This window comes from Scomber scombrus, chromosome 5 (genome assembly GCF_963691925.1).
Source record: "Scomber scombrus chromosome 5, fScoSco1.1, whole genome shotgun sequence".
NCBI classification, from domain to species: domain Eukaryota; kingdom Metazoa; phylum Chordata; class Actinopteri; order Scombriformes; family Scombridae; genus Scomber; species Scomber scombrus.
This window is the reverse complement of record NC_084974.1, coordinates 10,283,014-10,310,298: the sequence shown is the minus strand read 5'-3', so window position 1 is coordinate 10,310,298 and position 27,285 is coordinate 10,283,014. Positions and strand designations below refer to the sequence as shown.

Below are 27,285 nucleotides of genomic sequence, written 5' to 3'. Positions count from 1 at the left end.
TACAGAAAATACAAGAGATACAAGATACAAGAGAGAGATATGTGAGGACGGATAAGCAGAAAAGAATAGAAAATGTTTATTTAAATTAAGATGGAAGGAGAGAGAAAGGGAAACAAGTATAGGCACCGTGAGATACGATAAGAACAGGGAGGTGCACATGAGAAAGATAGAAACAGGAGAGATACGATAAATAAACCAAAAAAGCACAAACCGTGCTAAAAACACAGTTCTGGTGAAACACTGCTCCCTAGTGGATGATTATGAAATGTAATGCATCTGTAGCGACTCCTTTCTCGTGCATATGTACAATCTGATGTTTGTAGCAGCATTTCTGACTGTGTGTCTCTCTCTGTTGTGTTCTCTCTCTCTCTCTTTCTCTCTCTCTGCACCACAGCCCTGTCTGTCTCTCTCTCTCCAGCTAACTACCTCTCGCTCTCTAACTAGTGAGCTAAAAGACTCTGACAGGCCTCAAGAAGGGAAATACCTACCTAAACTAAACTCTGGCAAGAATGCTGATGATGCTTGGTACATACACATATGCAGTTTTTAATGCTGATTCTCTTTGAAATGGTAAGAATTGAAAACATTTTCTTTACTAATTATCTTGATTTATTTCAGGTCTATTTAAATGTGATAATACATTTAAGCATATCTTACCAACTTTGTTTTACTCAGAATACATATTGGCTGGCTAGGCTTTCAGGATTACTGAAAGTAGTTTGTGAGCCAGTTAGAGGGGGGAAGTTTTTTCTTACTGTTGCCAATACAGCTTTAACAAAAAATTAAGCTTCTTAAAGTGTCCCAGTGAGATTGGCCAACAAATACTGCTTTTCATGGCATTGTTTTCAGAATCTTTGTGTGTCCATGCACGTGTGCCTTTGGTATTGTACCTGGTCCAGCGATGCCTGCAGCCTGTGTGATTCCAGTAGTGACTCCTGGATCAGCGCACTGCTGGACTTGGTCTGGTTCAGACTGTCTATCAGCTCCCTGTTCTCCAGAATATTACCCTGAGCTGTAGCCAGGGTCTTACACAGGAAAAAGAGACAGACAGACGGAAAAATAAAAACAGACAAATGATTAGATAAGGGCAGAAAGTGCATAATTGATAAGTAAGAAGAAGGAGAAAATGTGTCGTGGGGATTCACAGGAGAGAATATGTTGTCATGTATCTGCCAATTGGCTGAAATATGTGATCTGATCAGAGTTGCAGGAGCAAAAGATGTCATGTTACTGTATAACAAACTGATTTGGGGTTTTCAGTGAGTGCCATCACTCCCCTACTTCATCCTGTTGAATCTATTCTCTGAAATGAACTGATAAAATGTATTCAAATAAATTCAAATAAAATAGATGAGAACGCAGTGGAGCATGGAAATGTCAAGTCGAATATGCTCCTACAATTCTAAAATAATTACATGTCTAGTACCACTGAAGTGCTGACATCCTGCTCTTGGCACTATCTATCTGTGTGTGTGTGTGTGTGTGTGTGTGTGTGTGTGTGTGTGTGTGTGTGTGTGTGTGTGTGTGTGTGTGTGTGTGTGTGTGTGTGTGTGTGTGTGTGTGTGTGTCCACATTTCCCTTACACTGTGCACAAAAAGTGGTTTTGGTTGAATGTCTATGTATAACATTGTCCATCTTTTTTATGTCAATGTGTGTGTGATTGATTGTGAAAGTATACATGCGTTAAGCTTTCTATGTGGAAGTACAGGACGCCCCATATGGACAGCAACAATCTGTTTGACGTTTTGGCTCCGTTCTCTCATTAACACAAATATACAATGACACAAAGCCTGCCCACACATCTCTATTTAGAAGTCTGAAGTGCATTGATAAGTGAAAAGAATCCAAAGCCAGAAAGTTGTGATTTTACTACTTGCTAAAATTATTGTTTAAATCCAGGAAAAGCTTCCAGACAGTTTAATATTACATTTGCACAGAGACAATTTTGCTTAGTTCTCAAACTAGTAATAAGATATGCAATGCCATAACCGTAAGGTAAAGCTGACAGTTTCTCCTTAGATGCATGCACATTTAACATTCACCGAGTTGCATACATTTTGAGCTACCATGAGGTTACAAAGTAGTTTCTGATTATTTTTAAGTTTCCACAAATTCAGTCTAAACTCTAAAGGTACAGTTAAGGTAGTGTAGTGAATAACGCTCCTAGGTGGTGCAGAGGGGAAACCACTCTTCCACCAACACAGAGAGACAGGTTCAACACCCAGCAGTAGTGCTTCCGGCTTGACTGAGTCCTCTATTAAACATACTTGGCAGTGTTCAAGGGAGGGAAGCCAGTGACAGATTACATCGTCGTTGTAGCACTAGTGACTCCTTCTGCTCAGTCTGTACACACTGTCTCATTCTAACAGGGACTGCAGTGCTCTGAAGAAAGAAGAAGCTGCACCCCATTTTTCCTTATATTACCTAAAAGCCATTTTTATTACTGGGGTATATAACTGTGCTTTTATAGGAACAAGGACTAGGTGTGAAAAAAGCAACATAAAAAAGTAGAAAAAGTTCTGTAATAGGGTGCTGGTCAGGCAACAAGCTTCTGTACTTGTAGAATTATCCTCTACTTTGTACTTTCTTTGTGAGTGTGTACCTCCAACAGAGATTCTTCCAACTGAGCAAGCTGTATCTTCTTGTCTTCCTCTTGTTGCAGTAGTCTTGTTTTCTCAGTCTCCAATTCTGGCTTCTCCTGCTGTATAGTCAAGGCTAGAAGCTAAAGGGCACACACACAAATAAATGGGTTAGTGGAAGTATGGTGCAATATGACAACAAGAACATGCACAATATGATGATATATACAGTTCGTACTCTATATACTATAGTCAGTGTTGGGAAAGTTCACTTTCTACATGAACTAGTTCAGTTCATAGTTCACACATTTTAAAATGAACTAGTTCAGTTCATAGTTCATAATTCCAAATTATGAACTAAGTTCACAGCTCCAAAAAATGAACTAGTTCAGTTCTTTTTTTCAATACGTTGCGAACTATACTCTTTTAAAACTGTTGCCACAGCCAGCAATTATTTCATTAGTTTAACACTGAAAAAGCCGGTGGGCAGAGTTTGCACATAAACGTTAGATTGTTCCCTTCCTTGTCGATTTTCTCATAAAAATCGCTGAGATAATTATATGAGACCTCCTTATGTCCACATGCTGTTGTCGCTTCCATGCTGCTTCCATGCTGTTTTTTGTTTTGTTTTGTTTTGATGACGCATGGAGCAGTGCGACACTGGCTGCCTTTGCCTATGGTTGCCAGATAGCTCTACTCAACTGTGGCGCTCTCGGACTTTTTAGGCATAATCTGGCACAGACAAAGAAGTACACGCAACGGTTGGGCAACACTTATTGAACGAAATTTAAAAAGAGTGAACGTGACGTTCACGGACACCAGAATGAACGCGTTCATAGTATCGTTCATCAGGCAGAAATACCGTTCGTTCGTTCAAGTTCACCAAAATTATGAACGAGTTCATGAACTTTCGTTCAATGAACGCGTTCATGCACAACACTGACTATAGTATTTCTTTTTAAAAGCACTTGTTCCACATTGATTTTTTTTTCATGAAGCCTTAAGCACTAAACTGATTCCAACTCCAAGATGAAAAACAAAACATCTGGAGCATGTTTGAAGCTGTAATTACAATAGCATAAAACCTTTTAATACACTTTTTCATTCTGTCACGTACCACAGAGTTTAATCAACTCTGCTCCAACAAAGTGTCAGCAAAAACTGACCATACAGTAGATTCACAGAGGCTCCATTTACTGCTGTGCTATTGTAGTAGATTGTACACATGTGCATTTGTGTATGTATATGTGGGTTACCTGTCCTCGCAGTCCTGCCCTAGTAGTAGTGAAGTTGACCTCTGTAACCACGGAAACAGCGTCAGGGGGGATGACAGGAGTGGGATTCCGTGTTGCCAAGAAGAGACGAAAGTCCTCATTGTAGTCAATCACCTTGTCTCCTATCTGAACCACATATCTAGGACCTGTGTGTGTGTGTGTGTGTGTGTGTGTGTGTGTGTGTGTGTGTGTGTGTGTGTGTGTGTGTGTGTGTGTGTGCGTGTGTGTGTGTGTTGACAGGGGACAGAAAGAAAAACAGCCTTTGTAAGCAATACTGTATCAAACAAGCGTACAACTTTGTTTTAACTTGAAATCCTATTTTCACACTTTTATTTTCTTCTCAACTATCTGTCTTCTAGATGTCTGCAGTGCAGTACTGCCATGCTGTCTTGCCTCTTTTTTCATTGTGTTCAACACCAATCTTAAATGGATAACTTGCCCTTTCACACACTTTCACTGCACCCACTCTTACCAATTCAACTTCAGACAACCACCTCTCCCTAGATGATTCACGGCCGCATAAATCACCTTCATTTTCACAGGTATGTTTCCAACCTCTGTTTACATGTACCCACATGATTAAAAGTAGCTATTTGCCACTGTGTGTGGTATGCATTTATCTAAGCCAGGAAACTAACATATCGCTGAAGGACAGCTTCAAAAAGAACCATGCATGAACATGAGATGCATTTTTGTGGTTCTCCTTTTGATTTTGTTTTGAATTGTTAGATATACATAGCACTACAAAACACATTATCATGCTGATTTTTTGTAGTAAATATTCATTTCTGATCATTTAAATATACAGTTTTAAGTATTCCAGCTTTTTAAATGATTCAATGGCTCAAACAACCACTATTTCTGAGGACTTTGGGCTACAATGAATAAACCTTAACCATGGAAAGAGATGTTCACAAATGTGTTTGTCTTTTAAATTTCAACTTATGTTCACTGGTTTGATAAAAAAATATATACAGTATAGACAATGGAATAAATGATCCTATGTAAAGAGAGATTATGTTCTTGAAGTCACCCAGGAGCCAGGACATGTCTATAAATTGTGATAGTGTGTGTACTGTATTGTATGCATGTGTGTCTATGTGTCGTTAGCATGACCTTGCAGACAACTGGGGCGTAAAATAATATAAATTTAGCCTTTTTTGCTCTGTGTTGTACTTCTATAAGCTTACCCATTCTAGACTAAATGGAGCAAAGACTGAGGAAACTTAATAAAGAAAAGTTCTAACTGATAAACCACCACCTTTTCTCTGAAATTGTATAAAAATGGAAACTGTTATATTAGAGATAATTACATTATGTGCATTAGGTGGCATTGGAAGAGAGCACTGCCAGTGTGACAATCTCGTATTTTCTCTTTAATTATCTTAATGCATCCACCCCCTGCTTTGCTCAAGCTTTTCTTTCCGTAATCATCTGTAATGCTGATGTTGAGGATCAACACTGTGCTCCTTACTTCATCATTATCTGTAGTTACTGAAGGCTTTTCATACCATTTTTACATAGTGTACACTTGTCACTCTAATGACATGGTGCATCACCTGCTGGCAACAGCATAGCTGAAAAAGGAGCCACATAAAGTCAAACATTATGACAAGTTAAAAGTGTTAAAGACTGCAGGAAAACTGAGAGAACTGTGATGCATCTAACAATCAATAATTTTTCCCACTTTCACCGTGTATAACAGTGTCTGTGAGTGTTTGTGTTTGTTAGTGTGTGTGCATACACACCCTGCGCAATAAGATCCCTCCTCAACAGTGGGTAGAGCACAGGTTCAACTCCATCCATTTCTTGGATGATGAGGGTTTTTCCAAATCTGACGGCCAGCTCCAGGGATGTCATGAAGTTACTATCCTATAGACGCACACAGACAGAGATACATAAGTGTAAGAATACCATTAATTCCAGTGTAAAGTTTTAGCCAGTCATTTATCAGTTTACACATCAGCTTACTTTTTTTAAGGATCCTGAAAGCTTACACATACATTAAAAGGTCATCTGGCCAGACTGCTACATCCTGGCTCTGTGTCATGTCATGTTCATGTAACTAAAAGGAGTGAGCAACTGTCATAGCCCCCACGTTTCCTTTTTAGTCAGGGATGTGAACTATCATATCAACTCTGCTACAGCCTCAGATATTTATTCATGTGCATCAAGGATGACAAATCGTCATCATCATCTAACAAACTGAGATGAAAAGTGATCAAAACCAGAGAACAAATAGGAACATAAAAATGCAACCAATCAATAATATAGGTTTTTTTTTTCTTGAATGTCAAATGATACATATAAATAATGCACACATCAAAATCTTCATATCAAAAGGGGGATTAAATGAAAATGATGCATAGCTACTGTCCAGCTCCAACACCACTGGTGCATTGTGCCTGGTGGACAGAACAGCAATTACAATAGTTTAATGCAGGACTTTAAAAAAGAAATAATTTTACCTTTAACAATCAATTAGGATTGACTGATTTTAACAAAACATATCACCAGTGTGCACAAATAATGGTTCATGTTCTCCTCCAATTCTCCATAGAATATGTGTGTGCGTTTTGATTCTTGAAGGTTCATCACCTTCATTGTGTGTATTTGTGTGTGCCTGTGTACCTGTTGGTTGATAACCTCCAGTCGGTGCTGTTTGAGATGTGTACGCAGCCACTCTGTAGCGCGGGATGACGGGTCGATCAGGAATGGACAGGCAACACTCTGAGCAGAGAGTAATGATAAAAAAAATGTGTTTCAGTGTAAGTGATTTTGGGAAAGTTTTACTCAGAAAAGGGATGTGTGTGTGAGTGCGCGATTGTGAGTGCGCATGTAGCTCAGTTCTGTTTCGCTGCTTTCATGCTTATCGACCAGCGTCACTCCTATGACAAAGGAATGAAATCACCACCCTCCTTTCATCCTGTGCTTTTCTATTTCATGGTCTCTTGCCCCTTCTCAAACCTGTTTGTTTGACAGTTAATTCCCTTCAGTCATTTCTTACTCTACGTACTGATCAAAGTAAACAAATTATTACCAAAATTATATTTTAGTAATTCTGTTGCAATTTACTTATCCTTTCTTTGTAGATATTTACTCAGGAAGTTGATTGAATGATGTGAGTCAGTTGTCCAAACAAAAGTAAGAGATAAACATCCAAAAAGCAACAAAACCAGGTATGTGTGGGTAGGTGTGGATGGGTGAATTCACAGTATGTGTCAAATGTTCTTTGAATTTCAAAGTACTGAGTTTCAAAGTAATTTGAGTGTATATGACAATTAATACAAGAAGAACACACACAAAGTGAAAGAGACAGCAGCTAGACTAAATAAAGTGTAGACTACAAGGATGAGTGATGGAGCAACTTCTTACCCGTAATTTGAGTGCATTGATCTGGAGGCAGGAATGGTAAAAACAACACAAAAACACAATATAGACAAATGGAGGACAGATGAATGACAACAAGAGCAATCACTGTATTTATACCGTACTGTGATGCTGTTCAAAAAGTGACATTAACAGTGTAACATTGTAAACTGACATCAAATGTTGTTGTTTTTTTTTTAAATAATTTAATGCAAAAAGCAAAATAACCAGGTAGACAAAGAAACAGAAATCCCTGAGAGAGAAAGAAAGGGAAAAGAGAGAGGGAATATAATATAATATGTAGCCCATATCTATTATTTGTGACTGAATTGCTTTAACTCAAGTCCAACTGTCATGTCAATAAATATATATTTGCAATGACAGTAAAAGTAGCGAGATCAACAACAATTGACAGACAGGAAAATTGACCTCTAACCTGTAGTATGACTATTGCATTCTCCATGGACAAGTCATCAGACGGCAGACCTTGACTCTTCCAGATCAACTGTTCACTCTCCGAGCACAGGAACAACCGCAAGTCGAACTCTGATGGGAACAAACGCAAAACAAATACATGTAGACTTGACGCTTGTTATACTTGCTCAATGAGAAGACGACAGATGCTGCAGTTATCGATGACTGAAAAACATATATCACACTTTAAGTTGGGTAGCAAAGTTTACTGATGGTTGTGGATAAGCCAGTCAGTGGACAAGGGGACTCAGAAACAATATCAAGTTAATTTGTCAAGTAAATTAAAAATAAATGCCCAGAGATGGCAGTTGTTTTGACTAAGAGTGGTTCATGGTTAAGAATAATCAAGTAAATTTATCATACTTCACTTTCAGGGTGATTTACAGGAACTTTCAAGTGTTGTATATGTACCATATGTACAGTGCATTGTGCTGTGTGTGTGGTTAATAGTGTGTTTGTGAGGGCTGCTTAGACATGCTGTTGCTAGTGTGTTAGCATTAAAAGTGTATTTACTCTGCAGTCCAGACTGAGCCATCCATGTCTCCAGACAGTGTTTTCTACGATCTTCAGTAGCTGCAGACAGATAGGTGATGAAGGCTGCAGCAAGCATGGCCCTCAAAGGGAGTGTATCCAACTCATTCTTTATTTCAGACATCTAATAGAAAGAGAGACAGAGAGAGAAAGAAACAAACAGAAAAGATAGAGTGAGAGGGAAGGGGTTTCCGTGGGAATAATGGGGAAAAAAAGAAGATGAAATTTGAGAAAGATGGAGGAAAAAGAAAGTTAAGTATTGCATGCTACTTCTAAGTTGTATTACGTGCTCATAACATGGGACAGAAACAGAAAAGGAACACACTCTTGCATATTGGAGGTAAAGTGACATTACTGCAGTCATTTCTAGGTATTATACCTATTATACTTCAACTCAAAATGTGTCTATTTCTGTACCTCTTACTCTGTAGTTGTGTACCTGTGTATATGTGTTTCTTCCTTCCCCTGAAACACTTAAAAAGCTTAGAGGCATTAACATATAACGAACCAAAGCTGCTGCACAGTGTGCCTAAGAGTTGGGGATGAAGTGTGTATGTGTGAGTATATGAAAATACGTGAGTAGAGAGTAAACTGGATATTCGGTGCAAGCCTTAAGGGAGGCTGTGAGTGTGAGGGTGTGTGTGCAAGTGTGTGTGTCAAGAAGAGATTGAGTGTTTTAATTAAGGTGCAGACAGATGCTGTGGAGAGTAGTAAAAACAGCCAGAAGGGACCCAAGAAGGCAGGATCTATCCCCTTGTCCCACGCACACAAACACACACACACCTCCTGTTGATCTTGCATGGTAAATGAGCCTTTTTCGTAGTAAATGTGTATAACCTCCCACATTAATACGCAAATCAACGCCCATACATCAACCTACCTGTGCATTCCACCGTGTGTGTTCTCCGTCCAGTTGTGATATGAGCTGTTGGGCAGCAGTGATTGTGTCCTGAGCTTTTGTAACCTCCGCCTCCAATTTAGCTGCCTCTGCAGTGTAACACTGGAACCTGAACAAAGAGTGTGAGGGATCAGTAAGGAGAAAGCTAAATTGGACATTCATTATTTAAAACTGAAATACTGATACTTTTTTAAAGGACAGGTTCACAATTTTTAAAACTGGGCTTAAAACAAAAGTCAGGTGTTTAAATGAACATTAACACTTTTTTATAGCATCATTCCTTCTGGTCATACTGGCCATTAAGATATCCCCGCCATAATGTGCTTTCAATGTAAGTGATGTAGACCAAAATTCAAAGCCCTCCTTCTGTAAAAAAAAAAATGTATTTAAAAGTTTCTTATATGCTGCTTGCTGCTTCAGCCATCCAAATGAGTCAAATCAAATCACTATATTTCAAAGTTATTGTGTTTTTAGTCTCCAATTCCCTCTATTTGTTACAATACCTCCACTGCAGCTGAAGATGAAAACACTGTCCATCGAGACAGAAAGAGGGAATTTTAAACTTAAAACACTGTAACTGTGGAGGATATGTACTGTATTTGACTAACTCAGATGACTGAAGCTTTATATTAACTTTAAAATAATTTTTGTATCAAAACAAGAACTGTGGATTTTGTCTCCCATTCCTTACATTGTAAGTGCTTCTAATGGTCACTATGAACAGGATAAGTGATTACAGCAAGCAAAACATGTTTCCATGATCAAATGGGCACATGACTGTTGTTTTAAGAAATACTTGAAAAATTGTGAAAGGCCAGTGCAAGTAAGATATCTTTCAGTTCAACTCTGTTATGAGATATTCATATCAACAGGGATGGATGGAAAGAAAAATGGCAGGACAGATTGTTGGCGAGAGCCAAGGCTGAAGATTATGGTGGAAAGAGCAACAGAGAGAGCATAAGGGTGCAATCATACTTGCAGTGTTAAGTTCACCTTTGTTGAACTTTGGCCTGATATATAGTGAGACTTGTGTCTAGCCAATTTTAAAAGAGTGGGGGAGTAACCTGTTCTTTAGGGCATTACTGATTATTTATACCCTTGTTTTTGCATGATGGAAGAGTGAAAGCAGCAGAGTAGGAGGGACGCTGCATGGCTGGCAGTGTGTAAAAGGCACTGCCAGCAGAGGATAACAATTTATCTTTCTTTCTACTTCTTGGTAATGTTATTGTTAGACAACTAGCTGAGTCAGCTCCAGCGGCTTAAGCTTGCAATCCAAGTCACAGAATTTACAGTCCTACTTACTTTTCACCACAGACTACATTTTGCTGGTTCAGCCACACATTAAATAAAACAAGTTTATTTTGGCTTTCTATTTTAGTCAACTTGAAGTCAGGGCAAGTTATAAAGAGATGATTATCACTGTGAGGTTAAAAAATTTGGATTATGGTCTACAAAAAGAAACGTATGACATCGTAACAACGATGAAAAAACATTTACAGGTGAAATATTCAGTCAGAGGTATGGAAGGATTCAAATAAGTTGATGGAAAGATGGAGCCGTACTTCTCTTTCAACTCGTTGACTTTGGCTCCAACAGAATTGAGCTGATCCTCAAGCTTATTCTTCCTACTCTCAGTTTTCCTCAGGTTTCTGAACACACAGACACAAAAACACAGGAAAGTATTTCATTATCAAGACCAAGACCACGACCACAAATTAATTTTTTACTTAGAAGCATGGAATCATGGAAAATAACTGCAATTTCTTTATTTTCTTTAAGTCAATTATATATTCTTTATTAAAATATTTTCAAAGTGTGTGTGTGTGTGTGTGTGTGTGTGTGTGTGTGTGTGTGTGTGTGTGTGTGTGTGTGTGTGTGTGTGTGTGTGTCTGTGTGTGTGTGTGTGTGTGTGTCTGTGTGTGCCTACTCCAGTAGTCCAGCCTGTTCTCTCTCCAGTGGCTCTATCCTCTGTTGTACGTGGGAGTATTGGACATTGGCTTTGACCCAGGCAGCCAGAGGAGCAGCTGCTGCACTCGCACGTTTGGCATTCTGATAACAACATAATAACAACAACAACAACAGCATTACAACACAATTGTTACAATAGTGGCTGAAATACAATCTTCAGCCAACAAAAAAAGTCAACAGGGTTAATAACATCCAACAACCATATATCTAATTATAATTCTGCTACCACGTCTAGCTAACCTTGGGGTCAAAGGAGGCCTTGTTCCTGTTGAGCAGCTCTTCCACACTCTGGCGAATCTCAGGGGTGATGTTCCTGGCTTCAAATGTAACTATGTCCTCCCTCACACCACGCTTAGCCAGGAAGCTACAGAGAGAAGAGGGAAGGGAATAAAACCAGAGAGAGAGAGAAAGAAAGGATGGTAAATGGGTCAAATAAGGGAATGAAGAAAGAAAGAGAGAGACACATGAAAGATGATGTGTGAAAGGGTGATAGAGACAGATTATAAGATAGACAAATAAAATAAAGTGACTATTCATCCTGAAAATGAGGAAGTTGATGTTAATTCAAGCCTAACATTATGAAAAATAACATTTTTTCACCTCTAATTAAGCGGAAATGGTTGCAACTCATTTTCTTCGTTACTCATACTTGACAAATCCATCTCTGCGATTCCATCTCTTTCGCTCGGTCTCTCATATGCACACACACACACACACACTCTCTCTCTTTGTCACTAGAAGTGTTCAGAGTGGAGTTGGCTCACCTGATTAATATGAATCATTAGCGGAGCAGAATGTTTTTTTATCTGTCTGATTCCCCCTAAAGGTGCCGACGGTCAGACGAGTGACTTGTACCAAAAGCTAATTTAAATCAACACAGAAACCACAAATCATACACCATGCACCCATGAATATATGACACGCACACACACACACACACACACGTATCATGCTAAATATGTTAAATATACTGCTGCCTCTTTTTACACAGTTTTTCCAATGATCCATGTTAACATTCCTCCTTACCTCCCTCTCTCCTTTCCCTTTCAGCCCTCTTTCCTCTTCCCTTCCCTCTATGTCCATCGATCCTTTGACACCCCATCACATCCCAACACCTCTTTTTCGTAACCCGAGAGGTGTTGAAGATTCTCATCAGTTTAATTACTCCCAATGGTGTAACTTTTCTCTACATCTATTTATCCATCCTTTTTTTTCGGCTCTCCTCTGTCTATCCTTTTGCACATTCTCCTCGATCTCGTTGTCCTCTCACCTCTTCATGCTGACCCAGGAGGTGTCAAAGATGCCCATCAGTCTCAGTACCCCCTCCAGGATATCTCTGATGACATCAGGGGGCATGCGGAGGGAGCGGATCTCAGACAGAGCTTCAGGCTTGATGTTTCCCACTGCACGCTTTGCTTCATCTACCAAAGGCTAAAGGGCAGCAATGGTAGGAAGAGTGAAAGATGCAAAAGGTAAGTAAGGGAGACGTACAGCTGGGATTAGAAGTAGAAGAAGCTTAGGCACAATATAAAAACTGACTGCACAACTCAATCAGACAACTTACCTGCACTTCCTTTAGCTCATTATCGATTTTGGCCTTTCTCTCTTCAATCTTGGACACTTCGTGAGCCATCTTCCCTTTTATCTTTTCCATCTCTGTCTTCTGGTCACTGGCATTCTGGATAAACAAAATATCATGTAGATATAAAAATATGGCCTTCAAATGTTTTTTTGTTGTTGTTTTTTTTTTACAAATTCTGAAGCAGTATAATATTACAAACAGTATAGTCTCTACAAATTGCTTTTTCACAACAAGAGAACCTGACCCCTGACATAGAAATATTGCAACCTAAACCTATCCAAACAACTTGTTAAAATGTAAATAAGACTCTTTTTCATTACTTAAATTCTAAGTTTTCTCCTAGTTTAGGAATACAGCTGTTGACATCCTCGGTTTAAAGATGAAAGATTTGTTTTGGGAACAGTCAGGGTAATACATAGTCATTGAGCATTCATTTTTGGCAGGATCATTTTCTCAACTAGAATCTGGCCAGTCCTATCAGATCTCACCCTCATCCAAAGCTCATCTTTTCATTGACTGTCTGCCCATGCCTCCAATTCTCCCCTTGTCAAGCCTTGACCCTTTCCACTCCACATATTTACTTTATTTCCTTTCCAAATTTCATTTTCTCTGCTCTTCAACTGCTCTCTTCTCTGAATGTTTCCTCTATCACTCTTCCACATAGTTTGTTTCCAAACTTTGTCTCTTTGTCCAACTTTTCTTCTCTCCCTCCCAGCTGCCTCCATCTCTACAGGAGATATGGCTGCGGCAGCCCGAAGGAATGAGTCCAGTTGTTAATTATCACTCTGCAAACTGACTCCTCTGACAGTTTTTCTTTCACTTGTTTCTTGTTTCTTCTCTCGCCCTCCTTGCACCTCACTCAAAAAGCACATTCTCCACAGAGAGATAGACAGATATCATAACTAATAAACAGAGTTCAGACTCCTTTTTTCCCTCCATACAACCATCCATCCATCCATCCTCCACAGAGGCAGCAGGAGGAACTGGAAACATGAATATCAGGAGATAGAAAACACTGGAGTCACGATACAAACAAATGCACATTTGCATACAAACTAATAAATATTGTCTTCACAGCAGGGGAGACACAGCCAAGGGAAATCCAAAGAAAGTTGCTAGTGTAATACAATGCAGATGAGGAGAGGCAATAAGCAGAAAGAGGCAAAGAGAAGAGAAGACAACAGAAGAGACGACAACAGAAGAGAAGACAAGAGATGAGCAGGCAGGATGGGCGTAGTGAGAGTTGAGAAGAGGATAGATTAAATGAAACCCTGCAGGACCTCTATCCTGTCTGCCACTGAGTGTCAAAGTCTCCCACAGACACACAAGCATTCACAAATATACATACACACATAAAAATACACAAACCTGCATGGAGGTTGTGATTTCTTGGAGGGCAGAATCTGCCTCCTGTTGTTTAGTCTTCAGCAGTGCACTCTGCTCTGCAGCCCGCCTCTTCAACTCATCAACCAAAGCCTTTGCTTCATTCAGTTTAGACACACCTGCCTGCAGACACAAGTCAAACAAGACGTGAGAGATATGAATATGGCTGCCATATGTGACCAAAACAGAGTCGTAATATTACATACCAAGTTTTCTGTACTTTACTACACTAAAAACAGCTCTACTTTTTCTACTTGTAGATAACAAGTAGTCAATGTGAAGTCTCTATGCATGCTTGAGAGTAAAGTTGACATTGTACCTGCAGATGCTGTTGTCTCGTTGTGAGCTGGCTCTGCTTCCGGCTATATATTGCAGTGTAGACATGCAAAAAGGCCATGTACTGGCTGGGAGTTGCACCATGTTCTCTACATGACTCATGGACCATCAGGAACAAGCGGCACAGGTCTCCCTGACCAGACGCTGCTAGGAGCAGAGGTTGAAGTATTTTAATATGAAAAACAACCAAACAAAGTCAGCTAGATAGAATGTGTAATAAGCCTCTGTGTTTCCTCCCAATTAAATAATGGAAAATAAATAAATAATTACATTTTAAAAGGTGCAAAACATATTGTCAACATACATGTCTGCTAGTGGAAGAAACATTTGCCTTTATATACATAAATTCCTTGATATACTGATTCAAATGCACTTTCCAGTTTTTTGAAGTGATACTGCTGCAGTTATAATTGTGATAACTGGAAAACAATGTAAAATTAAATTAAATGTCCAATAATATATCCAAGAGCATTACAATTACCTGTACACAAATATATATATATACACATACACATAACAAAGCCAAGCCAAAGCTAGATGAAAATGGGTCATTCTCTAAATAATCATATACTTTTGCTGTTTGTGCATAAGTGCACCTACATGAGCTTTTCCCTTTAGTGGCCTTTTCTCCTTCATTCTTCTCTCCTTCTTCTTCTGTCTTTGCAAGCAACAGCTCAGGAATCTGTCAAAAAACACAAACAAAATACACAACAGATGTGACATTTAGACAAAAAACATTTATGCATGTATTAAAATACTTTTCTTTTTTTTTGTCTTGACTGCTTTTTCAAAATAATGTGTCATGTTTTAATTAAAATTTCAGGTACAACAGTTAAGCAAATGTGTCTTTTATGCACTGTGGTGATAACCTTGAGTCAATATTGGATCTGAAGCTACTGAGGCTGCAGCAGAGTAACTGTAAATCTCAAACACTTTTAGTCGGTTTTATTGATCTTAAATACTGGTGTGGACTTTTTCAAAAAGCTCTTTTTCAAAAATCATGTTTGTTCTCCTCTAACCTTTTTCATGCTGCTTTCAGACCATCCTTCCATCCACTGGACAGAACACTTGCGGTAAAAAGCTGGGTTGCTCTCACAGTTGATGGTGAATTTGGAGTTGGAGCAGTCCATGATCAAAACAATGTGGAGGTTCTGCTGGATTCCTAAGTGGGACATGATACAAAAAGAGGAGCAGGAATGTTTAATAACAGTTGAGGAGCTCATCACACAAGTGACAAGTAAGGGACAATGTGAGGACGAGCACTAGTTTCTGTGTCCTTTTATTTGCCCCCTTTAGCTTCTACCTCTTAAGCAGAGCTTGATAGTGAAGGTGAGCCGGGCGCTCTTTAGTGGGTTTACTTTGACAATAATAGAGCTATTGATTTGATTCTCCGGCAGCAACCTCAACCTCAGTGACACTGCACCATTTCTACAGTACACACACCACTGCACAGCAAGGAAGCAGAGGTAGTGAGTCAGATACAATCACAGCAGAGAAAAGATAGAACAATCACAGGGGAGGAATGACACATGTATTAGAGTTTTACATTGAGAAGATCAGACCAGAAATACTACATATATCATATAATGGGCACAAACTGAAAGAATGAATAAAACACAAACAGACTAAGAGATAAAGTTGCTGTTCAGAGGTTTACTGACTGTAGGAAAAGTAGTTGTAGAGTGGTCCAGTGAATCCATCCTGGGAAGCACCATCTTTGAGGGAGGAGAGGAGAGGTTCCAGTTCCTCTGGGGTGTACAGACCAGGAACGTCACCTGAGACAAAACACACACAAAGGAATTAAATGTTTTTCCTTACACAGAAGGCATTAAATCTCCAACCTGTGCTCCGTGTACACCATTGTTTTTGCTAAAATGATCCACACAAATGCAGACCATGTGGACTACAATAGGATCATGTCTGACATTTTAAAGATTCAGTGCAGACATACAGTATACAGACATCACATGTATGAGACCCTCTATTGATTGCATTCATTCATTCATTCATTCACGTCAGACTTAAAGTAATACAGTAGTTTGACATTTTGGGAATTATTATGCAATCACGTCCTTTCTTGCTGAGATTTAGATGAGAAGATCAATACCACTCTCACATCTATGCATTCAATATGAAGCTGTATGGAATCACTCAAAAACTCATTAGCCAATGGAGGCGCAGCCTTAAAGAACCTGCCCATGCGAGAGGTTTGTGTCAGAACTGCAAGCAAAAAACCAGGGAGCGCAAAGGAGAGAGCTGGGAGAGCAACCGCAAAGCCGTCAGTGAGAAAGAAAAAGAGAGAACTGTAAACAAAAGGACATGTTATGAAAATAGCAAAAGACTAATAGTTTACATGATTATACAGATAATTTGTTTTATTTTTGAGACTTTTTTTTTGCTTGGATGATTTTCATTCTCTCTCAGATTATTATTTTTGTTTGATGTTTAAAAAGTTTTGCTTGATCATTCTGACACAAATCTGATTCCATAAAGCTGGAGCTAGAAAACATTAACAATAAAGAGTGATAGCAGGTGGGAACAGTTAGCTTGGCTCTGTCACACAAACACACAATACACACCTGAGGAAAGCAGGCTGTTGACCATCTCCAAGAAAGCTGGGTGGACAAACTGATAGTCTTCCAACAGCAGAACAACTTGCTGTCCTTCTATTCCTGCCAGCTGCATTACCTACACATACAGTACACATACACATATATGTATTACACATACACACAAATGTACTTTAGGAACCTACAATATATGTGCATTTCCTCTTCATTGCGGGTGCAATTCAACTACCCGATATGGCTATGACAAATACCTGTATAGTACAATGTAATTTTATATTTGTGCATTCTTGAAAAAGAGCTTGACACAATGTGAGCCAGTTGAGCTAAAAAAATCTTAAAAGTGCAATCCACTCTCACCATCTTCAGATCATTGTTGAAATGCTTAAGAGCATAACCGCGGGACATCTTTGGCGTGAACAGTGTGTATCCATGCATGTGTGACACCAGGCATGTGACTGTGTGCCGACCCACTCCACTCCGGCCTGCCAGAAGCAGAGAGCCACCGGGTCGGCTCAGGACCCGATCCACCCTGGACACAAAGTCACACATTTCCCAGAACAGGAGAAGATCCAGCTCCCTGTTATCGCGACTGTACAGGACTATTCCCTGGAGGGGAAATGGGGAGGAACACACACATACAGGTGAGGAGGTGCACCGCAAACAATCATTGTCACAAACAGACAAATGCAATGAAACTAAATACAAAAACAAAAGAAACATAACCACATGAATGAGACTATTCAGACCCTGCTCTTATACCAATGTAAAAATACTTAAGTAATTGTAGTAAAAGTCCTGCATTTAAAAGTTTAATCAGCAATATATGATTAAATATCAAATGTATACGTTCTTATTTTACAGAACCGCCTATTCAGAGTGTTATTATTATATTATGTAAGGCCATTTTAATGTTGTATCTTAACTACATTATACATAATTGGATAGTTTAATCTATAATAAAAAAAAACATATTGTGTATGTTTTATACATAAAAACCCAATCCATAAAATAACTGTCAAATTATTATTCTAATGTAAAAAGTATTTCCTTCCTTAATGTAGTGGAGCAGAAGAATTAAGTATCATGAAAGTAAAACATGAGTACCTAAAAACTGTATCGTGTTCATAATCCAACAAGCCTGACAACACACCAGACTACATGTTCCACACTATGTACCTTCTGTATAACTTGTTTTAGGTCAGCAGAATGCAGGCGTCCCAGCTGTTTACCATGAGGAGGCAGAGGTTGGCCTGGAGCCATTACAGAGCCCTCAGATGCTCCCCATGTCACATAGAAACCATCTGAACACAGAGGAAATATCACAGATTGTTAGTAACACTCCCTGCAGAGGGAGTTATGAACTAGATGACCTAGTACTAGTGAAGTGCATGTGAAATGGAGATAGAAATGTGTGTTCGTACATGCATAACATTCTCAGATTGTGTCTTCCATATTCAAACTTTGTACAAACAGCATTTTGATGTGTTTTCAAAACTCAAAACTAATAACCCAAGGATCCATTCTAGAAAGCGGGTTTGGTGAAAATTTAGCACATGTAAACAATGAGATGTAGGAACTTTTGGGTTTTTTAGTTCCAGAAACAGAGATCACTTTAACTCTGGGTCGGTGACTGTGGTACCAGCTGGCAGGTTTTCATCAATAAACCTCCTCTACCCTTCTGGCGAGTCTGAAGGAGCTGCTGGATACATTGATTTTCCTTACTGATCCAGTCAATATCAAAGCACATATCAAAGCACATTTATTTTTCTTTATACAACGTGTTTACGTGTTTGTTGTGCAGCTGATAAACTGGACTAAATGTGGTTTAAATGTTGCATATATTATTAACATGTTTAACAGCATTTTAATAACAATGTTTACATTTACAACATGTGATAGATTTATGTTAAAATAGAAAACAAAACAACTAAACATTATACTCAATTATGGACTCAGACTATGATGTTAAAATCATATCATCTCTAAGTGAAATGTCTTACTTGTTTGATCTATATTTTTGTATTCCTGCAACCTGTGTTGTGTCTGCATCAGATTACAACTACAACTGAATAAATATCTGTTTTCGATGTAATCCATAATACACAGTTGCTCTGACTTTATTTACCAGTTGAAATAGTAAATGGTAGTATTGGAGCTCCATAGATGATAGCTTTTTTTTTTTTTCTTTAATTCATCATGCATGTGCTTTACTCAGTTTTCCATATCAGTGTTAGTAACGTCAGACTTTAGGGTTTAGGTTTGGAGTTCATTATACCTGCTTTCTGGAACAGGCCCAGATGGTGTTTAAGTAGGCAGATGTTTTGCATATGGGCTGCATCTTAAACCAGTTTGGAGGAAGTTACAAAGTTCCAGCCTTTAACTGATGTACTGTCATGGCTTAGATATAAATGCAGACTGCTTGTGTTTATATTCAGCAGCCAATGTCTAAAGCTGAGTGGAGAGGCATCTGCAGGTCACAGGGATGTTCAAGAAAAAAGCTATCGCACTTACAAGGCACTGCTTTGTGTCTGCTATCATTGGCAGATGCCAAATTCTGGGATATTTCAGTTTCAACTTAGTCCCTGAGCCGGTGTTATACGCTCCTCCAATAATGTTTTGTTTCAACTTTTGGTGGGCTGGTTTTTGGTATGATACTACCTATCTCTTTACTCCAGCTGCCAGCACTGAATGCCTTTATTTAGCACTTTCAAGGACGGTTATAGATATATTATTGTATTTACGAGGCTGCCAGGATCTGCTCTTGATCGTTACACCTCTTTATAGTTGAGTTTTCTGAAAAGTGGCTGCCAATATTAGTTTGCTTGCATACAGTATGGCTTGCTCTTGCCAGAATTTCCCAAGTATTTCTAGTGCTGCTATACAGATCATTAACTAGTATTGTTCATAAAGGTATTACTACTACAGTGAATAAAGTTTATGTAATGACAGCAGGATCTGCCCTCTTTCACTCTCATTCATCTTAAAGTATTTTGGGGGGCCCTGTATACTGTGGACTACATTAATCATTCTGCTGTGACTCTTGATCCGTGTATGACTTATTTATCTCTCACTGAAGGCAGGCAAATATAGCACAGGAGTTGTCATGCACCTTACCTCTGCTGTAACCAAAGAACTACAATATTGTTACCACAAATATGCAATCAAATATTGCTCTCATTCAGTAATGAGAGGCAATGTAAAAATGTTGACAGAATTGCATCGAGCAGTCAATCTGTTATGAAATCTTTCCTGCTCTGTGCCACAGCTTATGAATCCATCTCAGCATTGAAAATGTGTGTGTTGTAAATACTGTATTGTATCATTAAATGAAGGTGTATGTCAGTGAGAGTAAAGCTGTGTCATACCAGTCATGTTGTCTACAGCATCAGAAGTCCAGTCCCCTCGTATGATGGAGGAGAGGATGTTATCGAAGGTGTGAAGGTCTTTGGAGGAAACTAGCCGGTCTCTGAACAGCCTCTTGGCCTCATATGCTACCACCTCCAACACGCTGTCTGTCACATTAGATTGTGCTACACAAATAAAACAAGATACACACGCACATTTGGATTAAATTCAGTGAAATATTACTTGACATACGCATACTTATATATGCAAATGAGATTACATTTTTGATAGATTTGGTTTTACAGTTTGTGTCTGATCAGCATATTCAACCGAAAGAGTAACTTGAAACTGAGGATGTTACTTCACAAATTCATTTGTAAAAGGAAATAAATAAAAAAAAAATCCTGTTTCTCTCTTACACTACAGACATTTAATCAGTATTTTTGTAGTCTGTCCATAGTTGTTTGACTTTTAAAAAGGACAGACACAGGGACAGTATTAACACTCAAGCTGAGTCAAAGGGCTCTTTTTTGGTGGGATCAGGAATGACATGAGCACCTCCCAAGGCGAGACTAAATTTGCTACTTTCCCCCAAGAATTAGCAAAGTGCTGCTGGCTAAAAAGATAGCGCTAGACATGAAAGTCAGAATCTTGGTTTCATAGGCCAGTGGCTTTAACAGTGTCTGTCACATTATATAGAAAGAGCCGAAGAAGAAAGTCAAACAGAGACAAAGCTCACACTGCAGGGTTGTCCTGGCATATTACATTTTAAAGGGCACAAAGGAAAAGTAAACACTCCAAATTGTCAAGTCCTCATGCTAAACATTATCCAAGCCAATGGCTTTCAAATGATTTTGCTGTCCAATATCAATCTCAGTGGTGACTTGCTTATTCCTTTACTTAGCTGTTTGACCTTCACTGTGCAGAATGATGTATGTGCATAGTTTGAGGCTAGAAAAGCTGTTTTCATGTTCATCTGCTGAAGGGGGGAAGTTTTTCTTTCCTCACCTTAAATCTGAGTTTAATACGTTGAAGTATGACATCACAACTTGGTGGAAAGCCTATCCTAGCCCAGTATGCAGCTTAAACTAGTGTGATGTGGAAACTTAAAGTTTTTTATTGAACATACATTTTGTGACTTGCCGTTAAACCTTTGAAATTACCAATATTTGCATATCCATAGATTCTGATTTTTTAATGAGGCAGATGTCATTCAAAATTTTTAAAGTAATCCAACTTTTTTGTAGCTAAACCATATGAGGCACAAATTATTATTCCAAGCAGATTGTTACATATATCCTTAAATATACTTGAAGGAGATCTTATAACAAGTGTTTTAAATTACATCTCCCACATCTCACGGCGCCACTCTGATTGACAATATTTTCGCAAACAATATGGAGTAATACTGTAAGCGGAATATTAGTTAATGACATTAGTGATCATCTGCCTGTCTTTGCGATTTATGAATGTAACTACAATAGGAACTGGGAGTGTAATGAAGTTAAATACGGGAGAGTAAGATCTGAGGAATCTATAGCTGCATTTAGGAATGATTTAATTAATTATAATTGGAAAGAAGTTTGTGAAGAAACTGATGTTAATAAAGCATATGAATTATTTTTAGACATATTCAAAAATGCATATAACAAAAACTGTCCAATCAAACAATGTAGTAACAAGAATAAGTATTCTGAAAACCCCTGGATGACTAAGGGACTGCAAAATGCCTGTAAGAAAAAGAATACTCTGTATAGGCATTTTATAATATATAGAACGAAAAAGGCGGAGATTAAATATAAGAAATACAAAAATAAAGTATGTATGAGAGTATGTAAGAAGGATTATTATAATAAATTATTAGAGAATAATAAAAACAATGTGAAAAGTATATGGAATATATTAAATAATATTATTAGAAAAAGACAAACCAAACCAGATTACCCTCAATTCTTTACGGACAATGACATAACAATTACTGATAGGAATGAAGTGGTTGATAAATTTAACAGTTTCTTTGTTAATGTGGGTCCTAATCTGGCCAAAGAAATAAATAAATCCGAGAAGAAATGTGTTGAGGAGAAATATGTGGAGAGAAATCCAAACTCAATCATATCAGGAACTGTAAAAAGTAAGGAAATGATTGATATTGTAAATGTATAAGTAAAACGTCAAAAGATTGGAATGATATTGATATGAGTCTTGTGAAGAAAATAATAAATGGAATTGTGGATCCGCTAACACATATATGTAATTTATCAATCATAACAGGAACATTGCCAGATAAAATGAAAGTTGCTAAAGTAATTCCAGTGTATAAAGATGGTGACAAACACCTTTTCACCAACCTGTATCCTTGCTTTCTCAGTTCTCAAAAATAATTGAAAAACTTTTTGTTACAAGATTGGATAACTTCATTGAAAAAAATAATATATTAATGGACAGTCAGTATGGGTTCAGATCAGGTAGATCAACTTCTATGGCATTAATTGAGTTGGTAGAGGAAATAACAAACTGTATAGATGATAAGAAATATGCTATGGGAATATTTGTTGACCTAAAAAAAGCATTCGACACAATTGATCATGAGATACTACTACTACTACTAAACTGGAGAGATATGGCATCAGAGGGGTTGCATTGGATTGGATTAAGAGCTACATTAAAAACAGGCTTCAATTTGTGCAGATGGGTCATCACAAGTCAAAGAGTCTGAACATTACCTGAGGTGTCCCACAGGGGTCAGTCTTGGGCCCAAAGCTATTTATTTTGTACATTAATGATATTTGTAGAGTTTCAAATGTAGTTTGTTGTCTTTGCGGATGACAGGAATATTTTTTGTTCTGGGGAAGACTTGCAGCAGCTCTTGGAAGTGGTCATGGAAGAAATGTATAAATTAAAAAGTTGGTTTGATACAAATAAATTATCATTGAACCTGAACAAAACTAAATTTATGTTATTTGGACATCGTAAAATGAATGAAGATGTTCACGTAGAATTTAATAATGTTGTAATAGAAAGAGTTTATGAAAACAAATTTGTGGCTGTTTAATAGACCACAAGTTCTGCTGGAAGGCCCATATTAAGTATCTGTGTTCTAAGATGGCAAAGAGCATTGGAGTGCTGAGTAAATGTAGACACATCTTAAATCAAGCAACACTACACTCTCTGTACTGTGCACTCATATTACCATACCTAATCTATTGTGTTGAAATCTGGGGTAATACTTACAAGAGTACCTTACAAAGGATATGCACATTGCAAAAAAGAGCAGTAAGGATAATAAATCATGCGGGGTATCTTGATCATACGAATCCTCTATTTTTTAAATTACAGACTTTGAAATGTATGGACTTAGTGAAAGTTAGAACAGCAATAATAATGTTTAAAGCAAGAAATAATGCACTGCCTCAAAACATTAAAAAAATGTTTCACGATACAAAAGGTAAATATCAGCTAAGAGGAAAACTAAATTTTAAACAACCGTGTGTACGTACTGCTCTTAAAAGCCTGTGCATATCAGTCTGTGGGGTAACATTGTGGAATAGTCTTGACGAAGAAATCAAACAAAGCACTAGCTCTATACAGTTTAAAAACAGATATAAGAAAACAATTCTTGACAGGTATAAGGAATAGGGACCTCTAGACAACTCTGTTTATTTTCTGTATGTATGTATTCTTCTATTGTATTTGTGGATCATTGAGTGCGTTGCTTTGGTGGTATATGGGGAGTGACTGGGGATTTAGTTTGGGTTTTTTTTTTTTTTGGGATGTTCTAGGAGGCTAGTTTGAGTATGCCTTGATTTTTGTTGCTTGTTTTGTTGCGTTTATCTATTTATTTTATTTTATTTATTTATTTATTTATTTTTTGTCATTGTTTTGTATTTTATTTTTATGTTGTATTTTATTGTATGATGATGTGAAGAGGGGACAGGACTAGATAAGCTTTCTGCTTCTTCCTGTTCCCTCTCGAACATTATTATTTTGTGTTCTGATATTTTATTTTGATTGTTTTCGATGGATTTGTTATTATTCGAGATAAAACCCAACAATAAAACAACAATAAAACAATTACTTTTCTAATACTAGAGTTATTTAATCTGCTCTAGCTATGTAAATACATAATTAATTAATTAATAATTACAAACACATACACACTTAAACTCACCACATGTACACATATGTCAACACAGTCATGCGATAAAGATGAAAAGAGGATGTGTTTACATACCAAAAAGAAGGTAAGCAGCAAGGAAGAAAAGTTAAAGTTAAAAAATGATGAGCACAGAAAAAGAGAAGTTTGTCCGCTGACATGTTTAATTAAAATAAATGATTGGACTCACTATCACAGCAGGAACACATTGCAGAAGGAGAGAAAGAGTGACAAAGGGAGAGATGAAAGGACAGCAAAGGGAGAGGATGATGAAAGAAGGGAAGACAGATGAGTGACAGAGAGGAAGTCAGGGAAAAGAGACGAGAAGCGAGAGGGAGAGAGAGATTGAGTGAAGAAAATGGTGAGAGTTGAAAACAGCGGCTCTTAGCAAAAAAAATACTGACAAGTAACTAAGTCATCTGGTGCTGTCTGTTTGATTCTGGCATCAAAACTGACAGAGTTATTAATGCTTTATGTTCCTCTGCAGCAAAATTATTCTACGTGAGAACTCTAAGGAATTAGTAGAAAACCAGCGGGTCATTAAATCCAACTTTCTGTTTTTGTTTGCATAAAGCAGTGCTTCTGAAAATGTGGGTCATAGCCCCTTGTGGGCCATGGGTCTGATTCTTGATGCTTCCCACATTATATCTTTATTTTATTATTTACATTCCTCGTGTATTTGTTTAGTTGTTGTTTAGGGGTGCTTAATGCAACAATCTATTCCAAAAAAAAAAGATCTCAAACATGTACATTTGCATGTGTGTTTGGTTACCTGCAGTGAGGTCATATCGCAGCAGGCTGAGGACCCATTCTGTGAGGACACATGGGGTAAAAAGGTAGTGGCTGTGGTCATCAACTGTAAACTTGGTTTTCACCTGAGAAGAAATAAACACATGGACTTAGGTGATTATGTACATACCGATAGGACAAAAAATAATTGCCAATCAACTTATCTACAGACGAATTCTAATTTACAGTATTTCACAGAAAGCATTTCACCTCATCAGCATAAATAGTATTAAACGAGACAAAAATAATCTACCTATTAAAGAACATGTACGCCTTCCATAGTTGCAATATGTGGCCATAGGTGTCTCAATGTACTGATAACCTGTGTTCGTATATGTGATATAAAATATAAAAACAACTCCCCTGCAGCATTCAACTCTAGTTTTTCATAACACATTACATGAGTGTTCAAGAGTATCCAGTTATTACTTGAAAATGTCACATAATTAACCTTTCTGACATTAATTAGCTGTAATACACAGTAAGATGCTGAAACTATTTTCATTTCAACACTGTTTGACACTCAACCAAAAGAAAGACTTGAGTCTTGTCAGCAGTCAGCAAATGTTTTCTTCACTGAGGAACAACCGTGGATCCAGTGTTGAATCACTTAAATTCAAGTTGGAGTCTTCAATTACATGTTCATGTTTTCAATAACTTGGGCAAAACTACGCTGCTACACATACAGATATGAACATAAATGAACACCCTGTCAGATTCAATACCTGTTCATAGATCTGCACCAGAGAACCAGCCAGCTGGAGTGCTTTCCCCGAGTTGGCCCATGCTGCCTGGCTGCCTAGACTATGCTGGAGAACTGGCTGCAGGTATGCTGAATAGATAGTCTGCAGCTGCTCCCTGTCTGGATAGCTAAAGGCAGAGGCAAAGAAGCAGAGAAACAGACGGATACAGGGGGGGAAAAAGAGAGAGGATTAGAGTGGCAGTCAGAGGAAGACCAACAGTGAAATAATGAAACACAGGGAGAGGTGAGAGGTGATGTTGTGAAACAGAATTAAGGGGGCATGTATAAAAACATGTGTGTAGCTGCATTCTGTTTGGTTATAAGCAGTTTGAACCATGTTCTTACTTACTCTATGGTGCAGATGCGAACTATAGATGAGAAGCGAGAGGTGAGCGAATGGCTCCCGACAGCACTCCCTGTTGACATGGAGGCCACCACCTGGATGTTCTCAAGACTCACCCACTCCAGATTTTCATCATAGAATCCTTTATATGTCAACACCTGAAGGAGGGTAAAAGAGCGAGAGAGACAGAATTGGGAAGGAGGAGGAAGTATGAGAAAAGGGAGAAAGGATAACACAAAGTCAGAAAGAGGGTGTAGTGCCATACGGACCTAATTAATTAGCTGTTCAATGAGATCTTAGCTTTCTTATGTATTCTTAGGTTAATCAGGTGTTTAAAACAACTTTTATATGTTGAGGGTGCCCATTTCTGTTTTCAATAGTCTGACTTTTTGTTCACGTATCCTTTCTACCTGTTGTAAGAAGGCAGTGAGGTTGCTGGTCCCCCATTTGTCAGGTTTGGGAAGGTTGATGTCTTTTAGGTAGAGGACCAGGTTCTCACAGTCCTTGGGTCTGAAGACTCGGCCAGTGTTAGAGCTGAGCAACAGGCAGGTCTGGCTGAGCTTCTGGAGGACATGGCGAGATGAGGTCTGGGCACTGCAGTGAACCACAGCGACTTGTGTGGAGCGCAGCCGAGAGAAGGCGTAACTCAGGAGCATGCTAGGTGGAAAACAAAACATTATTTTTTTACCACTTTGTTGGAGGTTGAGGTGAGAAAGGATCTCACAGATCTAATACCTTTAACTAGATACCTAAATGCTGCAACTACAAAGCTCAGTTTCACACATGTTTAGGATGGTGTAAGGACAGCAAGAAAGGATGAGGAAGGAATAAGAAAGGAAGGAATATATGTGCAATTGTGCTGTATTTAACAAGAGGGCCTCATGGGATTTAGAGAGCAATGTTTGTCAGAACAGACCCAAAGGCAAAGGAAGACATTTTGTCAGGGCGC

The 27,285-nt window shown here is 38.3% G+C and overlaps 1 protein-coding gene across 1 annotated transcript in view; it reads right to left on the bottom strand.

Moving 5' to 3' along the window:
- dync2h1 (dynein cytoplasmic 2 heavy chain 1) overlaps positions 1 to 27,285 on the bottom strand; it is a 154,574-nt gene that overhangs the window by 96,644 nt on the left and 30,645 nt on the right. Inside the window, 27 exon segments of the mRNA XM_062418496.1 lie at positions 891 to 1,025; positions 2,603 to 2,722; positions 3,836 to 3,999; positions 5,602 to 5,725; positions 6,485 to 6,583; positions 7,229 to 7,249; positions 7,659 to 7,768; positions 8,210 to 8,351; positions 9,108 to 9,234; positions 10,688 to 10,774; positions 11,053 to 11,174; positions 11,334 to 11,457; positions 12,364 to 12,524; positions 12,658 to 12,771; positions 14,044 to 14,181; positions 14,378 to 14,538; positions 14,995 to 15,076; positions 15,414 to 15,556; positions 16,056 to 16,169; positions 16,974 to 17,082; positions 17,322 to 17,570; positions 18,141 to 18,265; positions 20,330 to 20,494; positions 25,235 to 25,337; positions 25,977 to 26,121; positions 26,343 to 26,494; positions 26,747 to 26,993. Of these exon segments, the coding sequence (XP_062274480.1) occupies positions 891 to 1,025; positions 2,603 to 2,722; positions 3,836 to 3,999; positions 5,602 to 5,725; positions 6,485 to 6,583; positions 7,229 to 7,249; positions 7,659 to 7,768; positions 8,210 to 8,351; positions 9,108 to 9,234; positions 10,688 to 10,774; positions 11,053 to 11,174; positions 11,334 to 11,457; positions 12,364 to 12,524; positions 12,658 to 12,771; positions 14,044 to 14,181; positions 14,378 to 14,538; positions 14,995 to 15,076; positions 15,414 to 15,556; positions 16,056 to 16,169; positions 16,974 to 17,082; positions 17,322 to 17,570; positions 18,141 to 18,265; positions 20,330 to 20,494; positions 25,235 to 25,337; positions 25,977 to 26,121; positions 26,343 to 26,494; positions 26,747 to 26,993 (3,583 nt within the window).